The 13,892-nt window shown below is 42.9% G+C and overlaps 2 protein-coding genes across 3 annotated transcripts in view; both read left to right on the top strand.

The window, feature by feature from the left end:
- The first annotated feature begins 1,836 nt into the window (after window positions 1-1,836).
- LOC143122304 (ras-related protein Ral-B-like) lies at window positions 1,837-8,927 on the top strand. Of its 2 annotated transcripts, none has more exons than XM_076283133.1 (5): window positions 1,837-1,942; window positions 4,884-5,116; window positions 5,991-6,199; window positions 6,644-6,821; window positions 8,120-8,927. In XM_076283133.1, the coding sequence occupies exons 2-5, from the start codon at window positions 5,003-5,005 to the stop codon at window positions 8,234-8,236; spliced, it is 618 nt and encodes a 205-aa protein (XP_076139248.1). In that variant the 5' UTR covers window positions 1,837-1,942; window positions 4,884-5,002; the 3' UTR covers window positions 8,237-8,927. The 2 variants fall into 2 exon arrangements, with proteins under 2 accessions (XP_076139248.1, XP_076139249.1); XM_076283134.1 differs by lacking the exon at window positions 1,837-1,942 and adding an exon at window positions 4,356-4,459.
- Window positions 8,928-12,974: 4,047 nt separating this feature from the next.
- Window positions 12,975-13,892, top strand: part of LOC143122305 (tyrosine-protein phosphatase non-receptor type 4-like) — a gene marked incomplete at its 3' end in the record, with an annotated part of 46,759 nt that continues 45,841 nt past the window's right edge. The window contains 1 exon segment of the mRNA XM_076283135.1: window positions 12,975-13,420.

Genomic DNA, 13,892 nt, shown 5'->3' on the forward strand with positions numbered 1-13,892 from the left:
AGAATCAGCCGTCATGTTCTTTGATTACATGCGCTGAGAGTTTTGAGAGCTAGCCTAGGTGCCAACTAGGTGACGATCGCAACAGCTACCCTTGAAATGGGAAACCTTTTACTTTTGATGTAATAATAGATTACTAATAATAATAGATTTTCTCTCTTAACGTGTGCTATTTTAATACAAATAAAACAGGCAGTGATCATTTTCCACATACATTTCTTCCCATCATTCTATGTTCATGACTCCTCATTTTCTCATTGTGTGTTTCAATGCATCGATTTAATAAGTCATTCTCATTTACATTAAATTAGATTTATTTAGAGAGCCTATACACTTTTTAAGAAACTAACGAATGAAAACTGCTATTCTGAAAGTTGCAATTAGGCGTTTAAAGGATTCCTTTGTAGGCTTGGAACCTCTTTAAAGAAAGCCCTTTTGACAGAAGATCTTTTCATTTGCCATGTTGTTATGGTGCCATCCAAGACCGTTTCTTGCAAGGGAAACAAAACTGAGAAGTCTTTAACATCTAGCCAAGGAAGCATTTATGGGATGTGTGTCGATGCTCTGTGGCTTAACCTGTAAAAGTTTCGACTGAGGCGCCAGCGCAATTTGGCCACTGTGTGTGCGTGCGTGCGTGTGTGTGTGTGTGTGTGTGCAATGGTGGGCTAACTAGATTCCAGCTGACTTCGGATAATCAAAACTGACACCAGGAATTGCCGAACACACTGGGGTCTGTTTTCTTTTCACCGCAACCCTTAATTATTTTTGTCTCATGCACACAACCCTTGAAACTCTGGAACATTTGAACACTGGATCAAAACTGACCTACCTATCCCCGCGTAACCTATCAGATCCTCAATGATTGACTACATCTAGGCTATTACAGTAATAACATGTGATGGGCTACATGATAAAAAAAAAGCCAATTGATATTAATTAATATCACATAAGCCTAATGAACTCACTCCTTGCATGACGATTTTCTGAGATTGCTTTGCTGTTGTCATTTTTTTTATCGTTTGGTCCACGAATTCTTTGCGCAAATAACACATTGAAACGCATGTAGGTAGGCCTACATTTAAAGTTATTGAAGAGCGACACCCTTCTGCCATGTAGTGCAACTACAGCTGAGGTCCGTCTGCCGTCTGTGGTCTGATATGCTGCAGTCTATGACAACGAAAGCTTTTCATACCCAGTTCAGAGGTCTTGTTTTGTCGAAAACAGTAGGCTATACTTCAAGTTACAGCTCTACCACTGTAAATGAAGGGTATACTTAGATTTAGACAAAAAAAAACGTTAATGTCCTCGAGGCATGTGTTACAGCATAGACACATTTAACACAACGGTGTACACATACACACACACACACACACACACACACACACACACACACACACACACACCAAGCATCTATGGCAATGTTACTCTGACACAGACATAAACACATACATAAAATACAGTAAAAGAAGTAGCCTAAGTAATCTTAAGTGGAGCACCTGTTCCATCCGTCCTTAAAAATCAATGTATTCCCCAAACAAAAGGATATATCAATACTTCACACTATACTAAGGTAGGCTATAATTTTAGTTGGTCTACTCACTATGGGATTTCATTATTTCCCATAGCCATATAACCAATTAGTTGTGTGACGGGAGAACTCCATGAAATACTGGAAAGAAAAGGAAAAAAAAAACAGCTACAAATCGCTGTGCTAAGAGAGAGACTAAATGTTACACATCAATACAGCTAACTCAACTGTAAGAAGAAATGCTGTGGATTGGTTGTCTGACCTCACATCCTTTTGATAACCTCCCAATAAACTTCCGGTTATGACAAAAAAGTTTGGGAAGGATGGAACTCGACTAACGGCGGATTATTTTGCCTACAATCTTTCCAAGAAAACAAAGGGTCCAGGCGGGATTTTTTTTACCATATAAGGTGTTCGGTGAGTTATGTCTTTGGTTTTCTAAACTACGGTGATAAATCATAGGTTAGGCTACTATATTTCCGTCCGCGTTTTGATACATTTGGTTGCAAAGTTACTTGTACAGGGTTTTGCTACTTCTCGTTTTGTGCGACGTTTGATTGACAGCCGTAAAACGCTATGCGGGACAAGATACACCATAGTTACGTCGCTCTGTTATTCATGCAGCCTATCAACAACTTGCAGGAGGCGGGCTCTAGGCAGTGCAACAGGGAAGGCAACTTTTCGATTCCCTACCAATTTCAGACCTAGCCGCTTTGTCAGTAAACTATAATGCATTTGTTGATGTCTCAAATTAATTTGTTGTTTGTTTAAAGTTGTGTTACATATGATTACGGTATACCCTACGTGTGTTTCCTTTGTTTCAATATTTTGTGATGGGGTAGCCTATCTTAACGTAATTTACTTTCCGTGCTCTGCACTAAATATATTGTTTATAGGCTGCTGTGTATACTTTTTGGAGGATAAGCCCATAGGCTAGCCTATCTGTTCTTTGAATAGTTACCTTGGTAGTTGCTTTTTGGTTGTAACTTGCAGACAAACACTGATCTGGCATCTCATTCTCTTCACAACAGTCTTTAATCCTGATCTGTGCTAATTTTTAATCCAGCACACCCCTTAACAGCTATTCTCTCAGGTAGATAGCCTCTCAGGTGTGTCACCACCTGTGCATGACTTTGAGCTCTGTCATGCTCACTCACATGATCCGTGTGTCAGTGAAACCTTGGGCAATTCCAATGCTTTTACAGTTATGCTTCTGGTAGGTCTGTACTCTGTTGTCATCCCAGTAGTAGTAGCATAGTACAAATATGAGAACTGTAATGGTCATCAATTTATATTTTAAGAATACTTTACTGGTACTGAAGAAAAATTGAAAAATGATGCTCCTTCTTTTGACCTAGTATGTCAGTCTCTCTGAAGGTAGAGAGGAGCCTGCACAGCTTCATAGTTTGTACTGCAGGAGCAGCTATTTTGCAAGAACAACTTCATAGTAACAGAAATGAAAAGCGCATGGCTTGCTGCACAGTACAGCCGTTTTATTGATAAACAAAGTGACCCACATATGTAAGGTCAGCCTCGGCTATTATTATTATTATTATTATTATTATAACCTTTATTTAACCAGGTTAGTCTCATTGAGATATAAAATCTCTTTTTCAACACTACAGGCTGGGTGCTCGCGGTGATCGTTTCGCTATAAGGCCTCAGACATCATAGGAGCCAGTGGTGATGTGGCTGTGGAGAAGGCTTTGCCTGTGATGACTTCATGGGTTCTTTGAAAGTGAATGCTCAGTTGTGTCTCAACAATAAAGTTAACGTTGACTGATATTTAGCAGGCACTTCTATCCGAAGCGACACAGACTTGCAACGGTGGGAATCGAACCCGGGTCGACCGATGGTCGGTGACGGTAACTCTGCTCCACCACGCCCATCTTAGTTAGTTAGACCCTCATGATGGATATCATAGGTGCTGTGATGGCATGGCACCCTTCTCTCTTCCCCCAAGTGTCTATCAGCTGTATAGGTCCCATCACCTATCAGTCTATCAACTGTAGCCTATAGTTTCTATCACCTATCACTCTTTTAACTGTATAGTTCCTATCACCTATCAGTCTTTTAACTGTATAGTTCCTATCACCTATCAGTCTTTTAACTGTGTAGTTCCTATCAGTCTTTTAACTGTATAGTTCCTATCACTTATCAGTCTTTTAACTGTATAGGTCCTATCACTTATCAGTCTTTTAACTGTGTAGGTCCTATCAGTCTTTTAACTGTATAGTTCCTATCACTTATCAGTCTTTTAACTGTGTAGGTCCTATACAGCTGATAGACACTTAGGGGAAAGTGAGCAGGGTGCCATGCGGTGGCAGTGGCACTACAGGCTGGGTGCTCGCGGTGATCGTTTCGTTAGTGCCACTGAAAGCTCTGTGGTGTCTATATTTTCCTGCAAGTGGTTTAGGATGAAAGGCTTGGCTAAGTCAAATGTCATGTGATATGCTCAGTACATGGTGCCGGTAGTGCCACACCAAGTTCCACTTCCTGTTGTTGTGTTCTTGTTGCTGTTGTGCTGGGAGATTGGCTGCATGGACAGATGCCATCATTGACCACTATGAGGTCAAGTCCAGTAACTCTTACTTACTGTACATGGAGTGCTTCCCAGTCAAGTAAATAAGTTGACCATAGAAATATAATTGACTAAATGACGTTTCTAATGTGTCTGAAATGTCTTAAGTGAGTGAAATCTACCAGTGGTGGTGGTTGTTGCTCTTTGGTCCGGTGATTTACAGTTTATATGGGTGGCTGTTATGGCATTTATGGCATTTCCTCCCGTGAGAGTGCATGCGCACTCTGACAACAAAACAGTCTCCTGTGTTTGTTTCCCGTCTCGGAGAAGAACTCTGGAACAGAAGTGTAGCCATGAGTTAGTGCCCTTGAACTGTACAATGAAATGACTATCTCTGCAGAGCAAACACCCTTGTGAGTTTTGTTTTTTTACCTAGCAATTATATTTATATAATATTTCTGTATTATTTTTTACCTAGCTATTATATTTTCTCAGTCGAAAAGCTAAGTAAAGCAAACCTGAGCTAATACGGTCTCATTAAGGAATCCATCTATGATCTAACCACTCATCTCTGTCTGATATTGACTAGCCATTTAAAACGCTTTGTCCTGAGAGTCAAACAAAGTTGGAACATGTAGCATTTGACTTAAGGATGCAGAAAGATGAAGTGAAATTTCCCAGTATTCTGTATTCTTGTGCAGGTTATTGTACATAACAGAGAATAGAAATAGAAATAAAATAGAGAAATTTTAACAGCTGACGCTTCATATTTCACCTTTAATACACTTTTGTTACTTTAACAGCATTTTCTCTATTTTCTTTCTTTCATCTTTGCAGGTGGGTGCAGTGGTTTTTGGCCGTGTGTATTTGAGTGAGCGTGTGTGTGAGGGGGAGAGAAAGAGAGAGAGAGGGAGAGTGTGTGAGCGTGTGTGTGTGTGTGTGTGGCGACTCGAGCCATGGCCTCTACCAAGTCCAAGAACCAGAGCTCCCTGAGCCTCCACAAGGTCATCATGGTTGGGAGTGGCGGCGTTGGCAAGTCGGCGCTCACGCTGCAGTTCATGTACGACGAGGTGAGTGCCCCCACTGACCCGCCACCTGCCCATCGGTCACCAGTGCCAGGCGTCACGCCAGCGCGGCACGGCAGGGGGCACAGAGCCTTGTGGTCACTTAGCGGCGAGAGAGAGAGAGAGAGAGCCTTAAAGCCACATTCAGACAGGAAGAGACTAGCGGCGATGCAGCGATGTGAGACCATGGAATTTTAATGAAATTCAGCGACTGACTGACTTGTAGCGATTACAGACAAAATAACCCTTTACGATGTGAAATGTCTTAACCTTTGAGGTGACAGGCGACAAGGGAATCGCCGGCCGTCTGTATTTGGCTTTAGGACAGAGTGAAAAGACCTAGAGTGATAATATCTATACAGAAGACATCTGTGCCAGAGTCACAAGTGTGTGGCATACAAAGGCATAAAGCTTATACATGGAGGAAGAGGAGGAAGAGGAGGAGGAGAAAAGGTCCTGGATGAGAGGCCATTGGATCCTGAAAGAAAGCTAATTGGGTGATGATATCCATGGATCTCTCAGTACCTCTCAGTTTGTTTGTTTTGGATTTCCAGATGGGACATTAATGGCTTGTTTCCTTTGAGTGGTACAGTTCAGTTCAGTACAGTACAGTACAGTATGGTTTGGAATGGTGAACCCTGACCTGGCTTGCGTTTCGACTGTTTATGGCACTCTTACTTGGTAGGCAGGATGTAGTTGCGACGACAACAAACAAACACAACGCAACAAACAAATAAATTGTGAGCAGTCTCTTGATATGTCATTGGTATCAGCCTGAGGAGGAAACTGTATGATATCCAGATCTTCCTCTCGTTCATTGATATCAGAATGCACTGAGTTGTGTTGATCGATAAATGATTGGTGCTTTGTCTGTCCTCAGTTTGTGGAGGACTACGAGCCCACCAAAGCGGACAGCTACAGGAAGAAAGTGGTGTTGGATGGTGAGGACGTCCAGATAGACATCTTGGACACGGCTGGACAGGAAGACTACGCGGCCATCAGGGACAACTACTTCCGCAGCGGCGAAGGCTTCCTCCTCGTTTTCTCCATCACTGAGCTTGAGTCCTTCACTGCATCTTCAGAGTTCAGGTATGTAGTCTGGGACTTTTTGTCTGGAGGTGCACTAACTGTATGTCTTTAGGAAAAGGTGCCATCGTTCACCTGAGCTTGGCAGTGACTCTGTGTGTGTGTTTGGTTTTTGTCTGTGTGTTTTCTGTACATGTCTATATTCATGTGTTTTCCCTGTGCGTTGTCATCCATGCTTGTTGTGTGTGTGTTTGCTCATGTGTGTGTTGTCCTCCGTGTGTGTATGTGTGTGTTTGCTTATGTGTGCTGTGTGTGTCTGTATCCATCTGTGTGTGTTTGTGTGTGTGTTTGCTCATGTGTTTATGTGTGCTGTGTGCATCTGTATCCATCTGTCCTCCATGCCATGCTTGTGTGTGTGTGTGTGTGTGTCTGTGTCTGTGTCTGTGTCTGTGTCTGTGTGTGTGTGTGTGTGTGTGTGTGTGTGTGTTGTCCTCCATGCGTGCATAGAGAGCAGATCCTGCGGGTGAAGCCGGACGCGGAGAGCATCCCCCTGCTGCTGGTTGGGAATAAGTCTGACCTGGAGGACCGCCGGCAGGTGGCGGCCAACGACGCGCGGGCGAAGGCGGAGCAGTGGGGCGTGCAGTACGTGGAGACCTCGGCCAAGACACGCGCATACGTCGATAAGGTGACTCAGGGTGGGGGGGCACTATAAGGCATACCATATTCGGGTCCAAATGCCCACCCGGAACTGGGCTGGAGTCCATCCAGGGTCATTTCCCGATCCCATCCCATCTCTCTCTCTCCCACTCACTTCCTGACAGTCTCTTCACTGTCCTATCCTGAAAAGGCAAAAAAGGTTTCCTTAGGGTCCCTTTACACCAGTGTTTCTCAAACTTTTTCAGACCAAGGACCACTTAACCAGTAAAAAAAAAACCTCACAAACCATCTACTAGCTAATAGACACAATAGGCTTACTTACTGAACCACCTTGCTTATTGTCTTTGCTTATTATGTCAGAGGATTCCTATGATTTAAATTCTCATAGCTTACATAGGCAGTGTTGCAGAACTGTTTGGATTTACAAACAAGTTGGTTCAATATTGCAAACAACTCAACTATATTATTTTTACATTACCACGTCTGCTCACGGACCACTTGTGATAGCTTGCGGACCACCAGTGGTCCACGGACCTCACTTTGAGAAACACTGCTTTACACAGATACATGGCTCTTCCAAGGGTGGGGTTTCCCCACAAACATTATTATGCATTTGGCCCAAGATGTAGGCCATGTTAGATGGCCAGCAAAGGGTAGAGCCTGGTCTCCTGCATGAACTAAAGCAATCGTGACGCATGAGGAGTGAGTAAGAAAGAAACGGTTCAAAAGATTGTCTGTCTATAATGAAAGTAGTGACAAAACTACGCTTTCCAAAACCGTGTTCCGACTCCGTATATCAGGAAGTGAGATGAGTGAGTTAAAGGTCGCTGCCAAAGGTCACTGGATTTTTTGTGGAACAGAGGTGTTGTTTGCTGATGTCATGCCCCAGTCAACGTGGTGTTTCTGAATTTATCATAAATAAATTCTTGTTAACATTATTTAGCATCTTAAACATATTTTAAAATTATATTAAATTAGTGGGCCCTAATTTGAATGATGTGACGAGTGCAAAGTCTTAAGTCTAACCAGAGCTAATTGAATAACTAGACAAAATCAATTGACTAATGTTGTATCATGGGCAAGACCTTAAGACCATTGAGTCGGCTCAATGCTCCGACATGCCACATGATAGCTATAGTTCATGTACGTCACAAGATCTTTTCTTGTTGATAGACTTTGCACTTTGTCTGCCATTTAAAGTAGGGATTTTGCAAGATGTAGCATTTTCTAGACATTTGACCTCCCTATGTATTGATTTGATGCACGCTGGGATTTGTGGTGTACTAGAATAGCAGTTTCCCCCTTTTTTTCTCTCGCTGTCCTCAGGTGTTTTTTGATCTCATGCGAGAGGTGAGAGCGAAAAAGCTGTCCGAAAACAAGGAGAAGAACGGCAAGGGAGGCAAGAGCAAGAAGAGCGTGAAGGAGCGCTGCCTTCTCCTTTGATCCAGAGACAGACAGACAGACAGAAACGGCAGGGGAGCCAGTCGCCTTCTTCTGAATGACACAGAGAGAAACTGCCGTCCGCTGTGTGGGGTCCACGCTCCTCCACTGTGCACACAAAATCAATCCCAGCATGCTTTGTGCCTGTACAATCTTGTATGCCTCATCCTTCTCTTCAAGTGGAAAACATTTTTTTTTCTTGCAAAGATTTAAGCAAACCTTTCCGAATAATTTTGTGTAGATCTGAAAGAAATCAAAGGTTTTTTTTTTATATGCACTTAGCCATCCTGCCTTTTTCATATTGTATGTTTGTTTTCTGTGTTTGTTTACAGGCCGGAGTACTCTCTGTGTCACGCGGCAGAAAAACCTTTACAATTTATATTCCAAAGTACTTCACATCCACTAAACACACATCAGAAATGAAATGAAGGCCCTGACTCCCTCTATATATTACACAGCAGGTGAACATGACATGCAGCCACATGTTATATGATCCAATGTAATACACACCCAGTAAATGCACATCAGATTTTTCACTTGTATTTTTCTATGCACGCTTATAAAATGCCGGCTTTGCAATCTGCCTTGAACTGCCTGTCCAGTATTTTGTAAAGATAATGTTTTATTGTTGATATGCTTATTTTCTTTACTATAAAAACTGACAGATTAAATAAACATGTATTTCTTCTTTGTAGATATTCTGTACTCAGCGTCTTAATGGTGTAGGAATGGGACACCGTTATTATTTTTCTAAGAGTTCTCAGATTCTTCTCGGAAGCTACTCTACACCCTGTAATATAAAGATCTACTGGGGAAGCAGTGCAGTGTTACATCAGATAAAGAGGTTCGCTAAAAGAACACAGATGTGAAAATGCACCACCTAGCATGCGTGAATGCAGTGAAGAAAAAACATAAGTGCCTTGCGGAGGATTTTACCGTCCACGGGGAGAAATGTACTCAGATGTATGTTCCACATTACAATATAAGCCAAGGTGCCAAGTGGAATGGGACTCTTTGCACTCCGTGCAGTTAAAGCAGTTTCCTGTGTGACCCGCACTGTTCTGGAGGTTTTACTGTGTCCGTATGGAGAGCCTTTTGAGAGCCTGCCTAGCTGTAAAGCTTTTGTGTCGCTCCACAGCCCTGGCCTCAGTAGGAAGTGACAATCATGCGTGCCGCTTAAGCATCCCAGATGACCCTACTGGGGCTCTTATATTTGCCTTGGCCGGATTAATCACAGCTATTAAAACGGAACTCACGCCACTCCTCCTCCTGCTCCTAGTAGTCTCAGCTGGGGCTGGTGCTGGAGAATTCTTCGCTTTATGTCTTTTTTTAGCTGTGCGTGGAGCCGTAGTGCTTGTAGGCCTGTCAGCCGTTGTTCCCATGGAGCGCCGGCGGGGTATGGCAGGCGCGGAGGGACTTTGATGTTTTGGGGAGGTGGCTGAACCAAAAGGCTTTATGGGATGCAGTAAAGGGCTTTCCGCTTGGGTTGGTCACCTTGACTTTGAATGTGTGAAGACGCCTGGAGCTCCCGCGCAGTCTGTTAACACCCTGCTGTAAGGCACCGCTGTGGGACACACACACACACAGCACAAAGGCACATGCAAAATGGAGTGATACTGTTAGCTATTGAATTAATTTACATAGTTTGCTCAAGTGCACCGATCACATTCACCATCCAGCCATGCTGTTCAGCACAGGTGAACTTTTACCTGTATGCGCCCAAACCAGGCTGAATTACAAGTATGTTCAATTACTACATTTTCACATTCAATGTAATAGTATCTTTATATTTCTACAGTGTATGTCTCAAGGCACTGTACAGAGCGCAGCTCGGGAGCCACCTGAGGCCTGCTGGGTAGAGAGATGAGTCCATGAATCAGTAGCCCTAACCCTAGCCTATGTATTTAATACAGAAATGCAGAGAAAGCATGTGGGGCCGTTAGAACTGCATTACATATAGCCTACGTTTGCCATGCAACACACCACTCTCTGCAAAACCTCATCTCTTTTTTTCATACATAAACAAGAGAGGTGTTCAACTCCTTCTGCTATAGGTAGGGGACATCCCATAGCGGCCAAGCAATCTTACAATACATTCATTTACACAGTTTGGAATTGGTCAGATTGGGCCTGATAAAGATGTGTCAGGTGTATATTGTATATTGTCTGTATTATATTGTATGTGGTCTATAATGTGTTGTACTGTATATTGTCTTTATTTTATCTGTACTGCTAGAGCAGCCAAATTCCTTGTGTGTACCAACTGACTTGGCCAAATGAATAACCCTGATTCTGGTTCTGGTGTGCACCAGAGCATGGCTATAGAGACCATCCGGCTCCAGCTGCTGTTTGGCAGGGTTGCTGGAGACGTCGTCAAAGGACACCAGCCTGAAGGACTACACATGTCAAGGGCTCCCTCTAGAATCCCTGTGGAGATACACACACACACAACGAGAGAGAGTGAGAGGGTACTTTGCTTTCACTAGACATCACCAGCCTGATGTACATGAAGAGATTTAATTGTTTCATTTTTTTTTGTTTCTGTAGTAGTCGGAGGTAACATGGCTTTGCTGACACATGAGTTAATTCAGCAAATGAAAATGGAACTTTCCTAATGTGTTGAATATATATATGTTTTGGGGTTATAAGCGTGTAGGTAGAGTAGGTTAGTTAGTGTTTGTTTTTCTCAAAATACAGCCAATGACAATGTATAAGTAACAATCACAACCATCCTCACACACCTTCCTAACAGATTAATCGTGAAACGGGTGTGTTAATGCACAGTACACTACAGGAATATCTGGGAATCTTCTATGATCAGGCTTCTAAACAAAAACTCTGTACGGCTCACATTGGTCTCCAATGGTGATCAAGAGTGTAATTTGTAGTCTGTCTTAAAATGATGGTAATTGAGAGGATGCAATGATCATTTGTCACCAGTAGATGGCAGCAAAGACTAAGATCCTGAGGGCCAGGCATTGTGCTAGAGAGCCAGTGCTCTGTGTTGGCGTAAATCAGGTATAGCCCTCTTCTGGGACTCTGAAACGAGCAAGTTTGCATTAATTCATACCACAAGTTCTGTTGGTCGGAATGCTGTACATTCTTGTTACTTTTTGTTTGAATATATGAATATGTTATATATTTCTCACAGATATCCAATTGTGTATGACAGTTCCAGAGAAATATTTCATTTTATACGTTTTATCTAACACAAGCCAGCTTGTTATATTTGAATAGAGCCTGGAGGTTAGCTGAAGACTGTTTGACCATACAAAATGCTATTACTCGCCCAGCAAAATCAAACACTGTGTAGGCAATTGCATTAAAAAAAAAAAACTCCTTCACCCTTTACACTTATGTTGTAGTAGCCTATGTGTTCTTTAGATTTCTCTGCTCTATTGACATGTTCTCAAACACAGAATTATACATGGTTCATGTGTAGCCTACAAACCCTTCCCCATGGTGAGCCCCTTGAATTTAATGTGAACAGCATTGTTGAGAGCCATAGACCTCTGAAGTTTGCCTACAAAAAAGATCCAAAACGGCCATCTTTGCCCATATAAGGAGATCCGGTTGTTAATTGAAGCTAACTACTTATGGCAAATTGCATTGCAAGTTAGCTCTGGAGTAGCAAAAATCTAAGTGTGCCGCCTTCACTTACCGGAGATAACAGTATCCACTCGAAGGCAGAGGACAAAAGAGTGTTCAGGAAAACGTCTGCATTTCAGACTTTTTCATCCCCACGAGACTTTAACAGGTGCGATTATTCAAAATCCCCATGTTATTTTCCCATAGGTAAAATCGCCAGATACCGGATGTCAAAGATGGCAGCTTTTTTGTAGGCGAACTTCAGAGGTCTATTGCTAAGAATTCAAATGTCTATTTGTATAGGAACAAAAGTCATAGCATAGCGGTTTGTGTGAACAAAAAAATCCTAAGCACTAAATAGATCAATGTTGAGTTAAGCACGTTGGCTATCTCTAAGAAGAAACTTGGAAACAATAGAGACATCGGTGTTGTTTGTTTCCCATGAGTCGTCACATTTTCTGATGGAATTTTTACGTGGCCTTTAACCACCCTCAACTTCCACTCTAGTTATAGGTCAAGCACGCAGGCACAACATGTCATGACAAACCCACTCAAAGAACATGCCAGCCAGCAAGCAGCACGCACACGGCAAGAGAGCAAATATAGGCTAATCTGTTTGATTATTATTATTATTATTATTTATTTATTTATTTTATCTTATGTAGACCTTAAATATATTTTCCACCCAAATATGCAGGCTAGGTCTACTTCTAACAGATTAAAAGCAGTCATTAGACACGCAAAACAGTAGGGGGCGATAAAGGCCTTTACCTATTCATGGGATTCGACTAAATAATAGGCCCAGGCAACTTTGAATCTCTCCAAGCAACTTCCAGCAATCTGCCGTTCAGTTGGGTGGACTTGAACCAAGGTAGCTATCTGTTAAGGTGTTCAGGTGAGCGGGGCCCCTTGGCTACTTTTTGTGTAAGTGTGTTGGTGTTTGCCCATGAAGTGGGATATGGATGTGTGTGTGTGTGTGTGTGTGTGTGTGTGTGTGTGTGTGTGTGTGTGTCCCCTTGTGTGTAATTATCCGCATAATTATGATAAGTCTGCATTCCCGCGATAAAACACCACACCTCCTCAGCAGACTGACCCCACCCCCGTGCGCTTGCAGCTGAGTGGTGCGGAGTTGCGCCATGTTAAGGCTGCACGTTGCTATGCTGTTGCTTTTTGCAGCGGCGACAGGCGAACGAACGCTTATTGCTGGGTAGCCACACTCAGACAGTAGACAGCCGTGGCAAAAGAGTGCGGTTTCAATACGGACAGAGGATTGACGCTGTTTTCGTCTGGCCGAGATCACCTTACAAACTAATAGCGAATGTTTATGAAAATACATGGAATGACCGAAGACTCCCTCTAATCGCCGTTTTCTACATACCGTGTGGATTGTTCGTTGTCGTTTTGAGGTATAAGCAAACAATCCAGCCTGGAGGCCCCCCTGTGAATCTCTATGCGGACTCGGGCGACAACGATGTGGTTTCAGTGGTTCTGCAGCGGATGAATTAAACTGGATTTTTTTCTCTTACTCTATATTTTGTAATCATCATCCTCATAAGTTTGCTGTCCAAAAACTGTACTCTCCTGGAGCTGTATATGAAGGTAAGCAGAAATGCCTTAGCTAACCATAACGTTAGACACCAAAGATAAGCTAGCTAGCAAATAGCTGGCTAATTCGTTCTGTGGCAGCGAAGCAAGCGACTTAACATGGCTAGCAAGATATCCAGCTCGCTAGGTAGCACTATGAGCTCGCAGGACCAAGGCTGTGGGGGGGTTGCAAAGTGGAGCTGATCTGGAATAAAACCATCCGTGGACTTGCCACCTTGGCGAACAGCTAGCTAACATTAGTTGGCTAGCTAACGTTGGTTATTTGGGTCGGCTCCGGTTAGCTAGCTAGCTAACATATGGCAATTTCCAACTAGGAATGTACGCGATAGCCAGTTAGCTTGGTCGTTCTAGCAGTGTATGCCAAAGCAAATGTTCTGTGTAAACACTGATTTATTGATGTCTTTTCTACAATGTCGGTTGCTGACAGTCTGATTCAACATTAGCAGATGGTACGTTACCTATCCTA

The sequence above is a fragment of the Alosa pseudoharengus genome, unplaced genomic scaffold (genome assembly GCF_046254945.1).
Source record: "Alosa pseudoharengus isolate Yale_2024_CS ecotype anadromous, Long Island Sound unplaced genomic scaffold, YU_APseudo_1.1 YU_APseudo_1.1_scf_137, whole genome shotgun sequence".
In the NCBI taxonomy this organism is placed as follows: Eukaryota; Metazoa; Chordata; class Actinopteri; order Clupeiformes; family Clupeidae; genus Alosa; species Alosa pseudoharengus.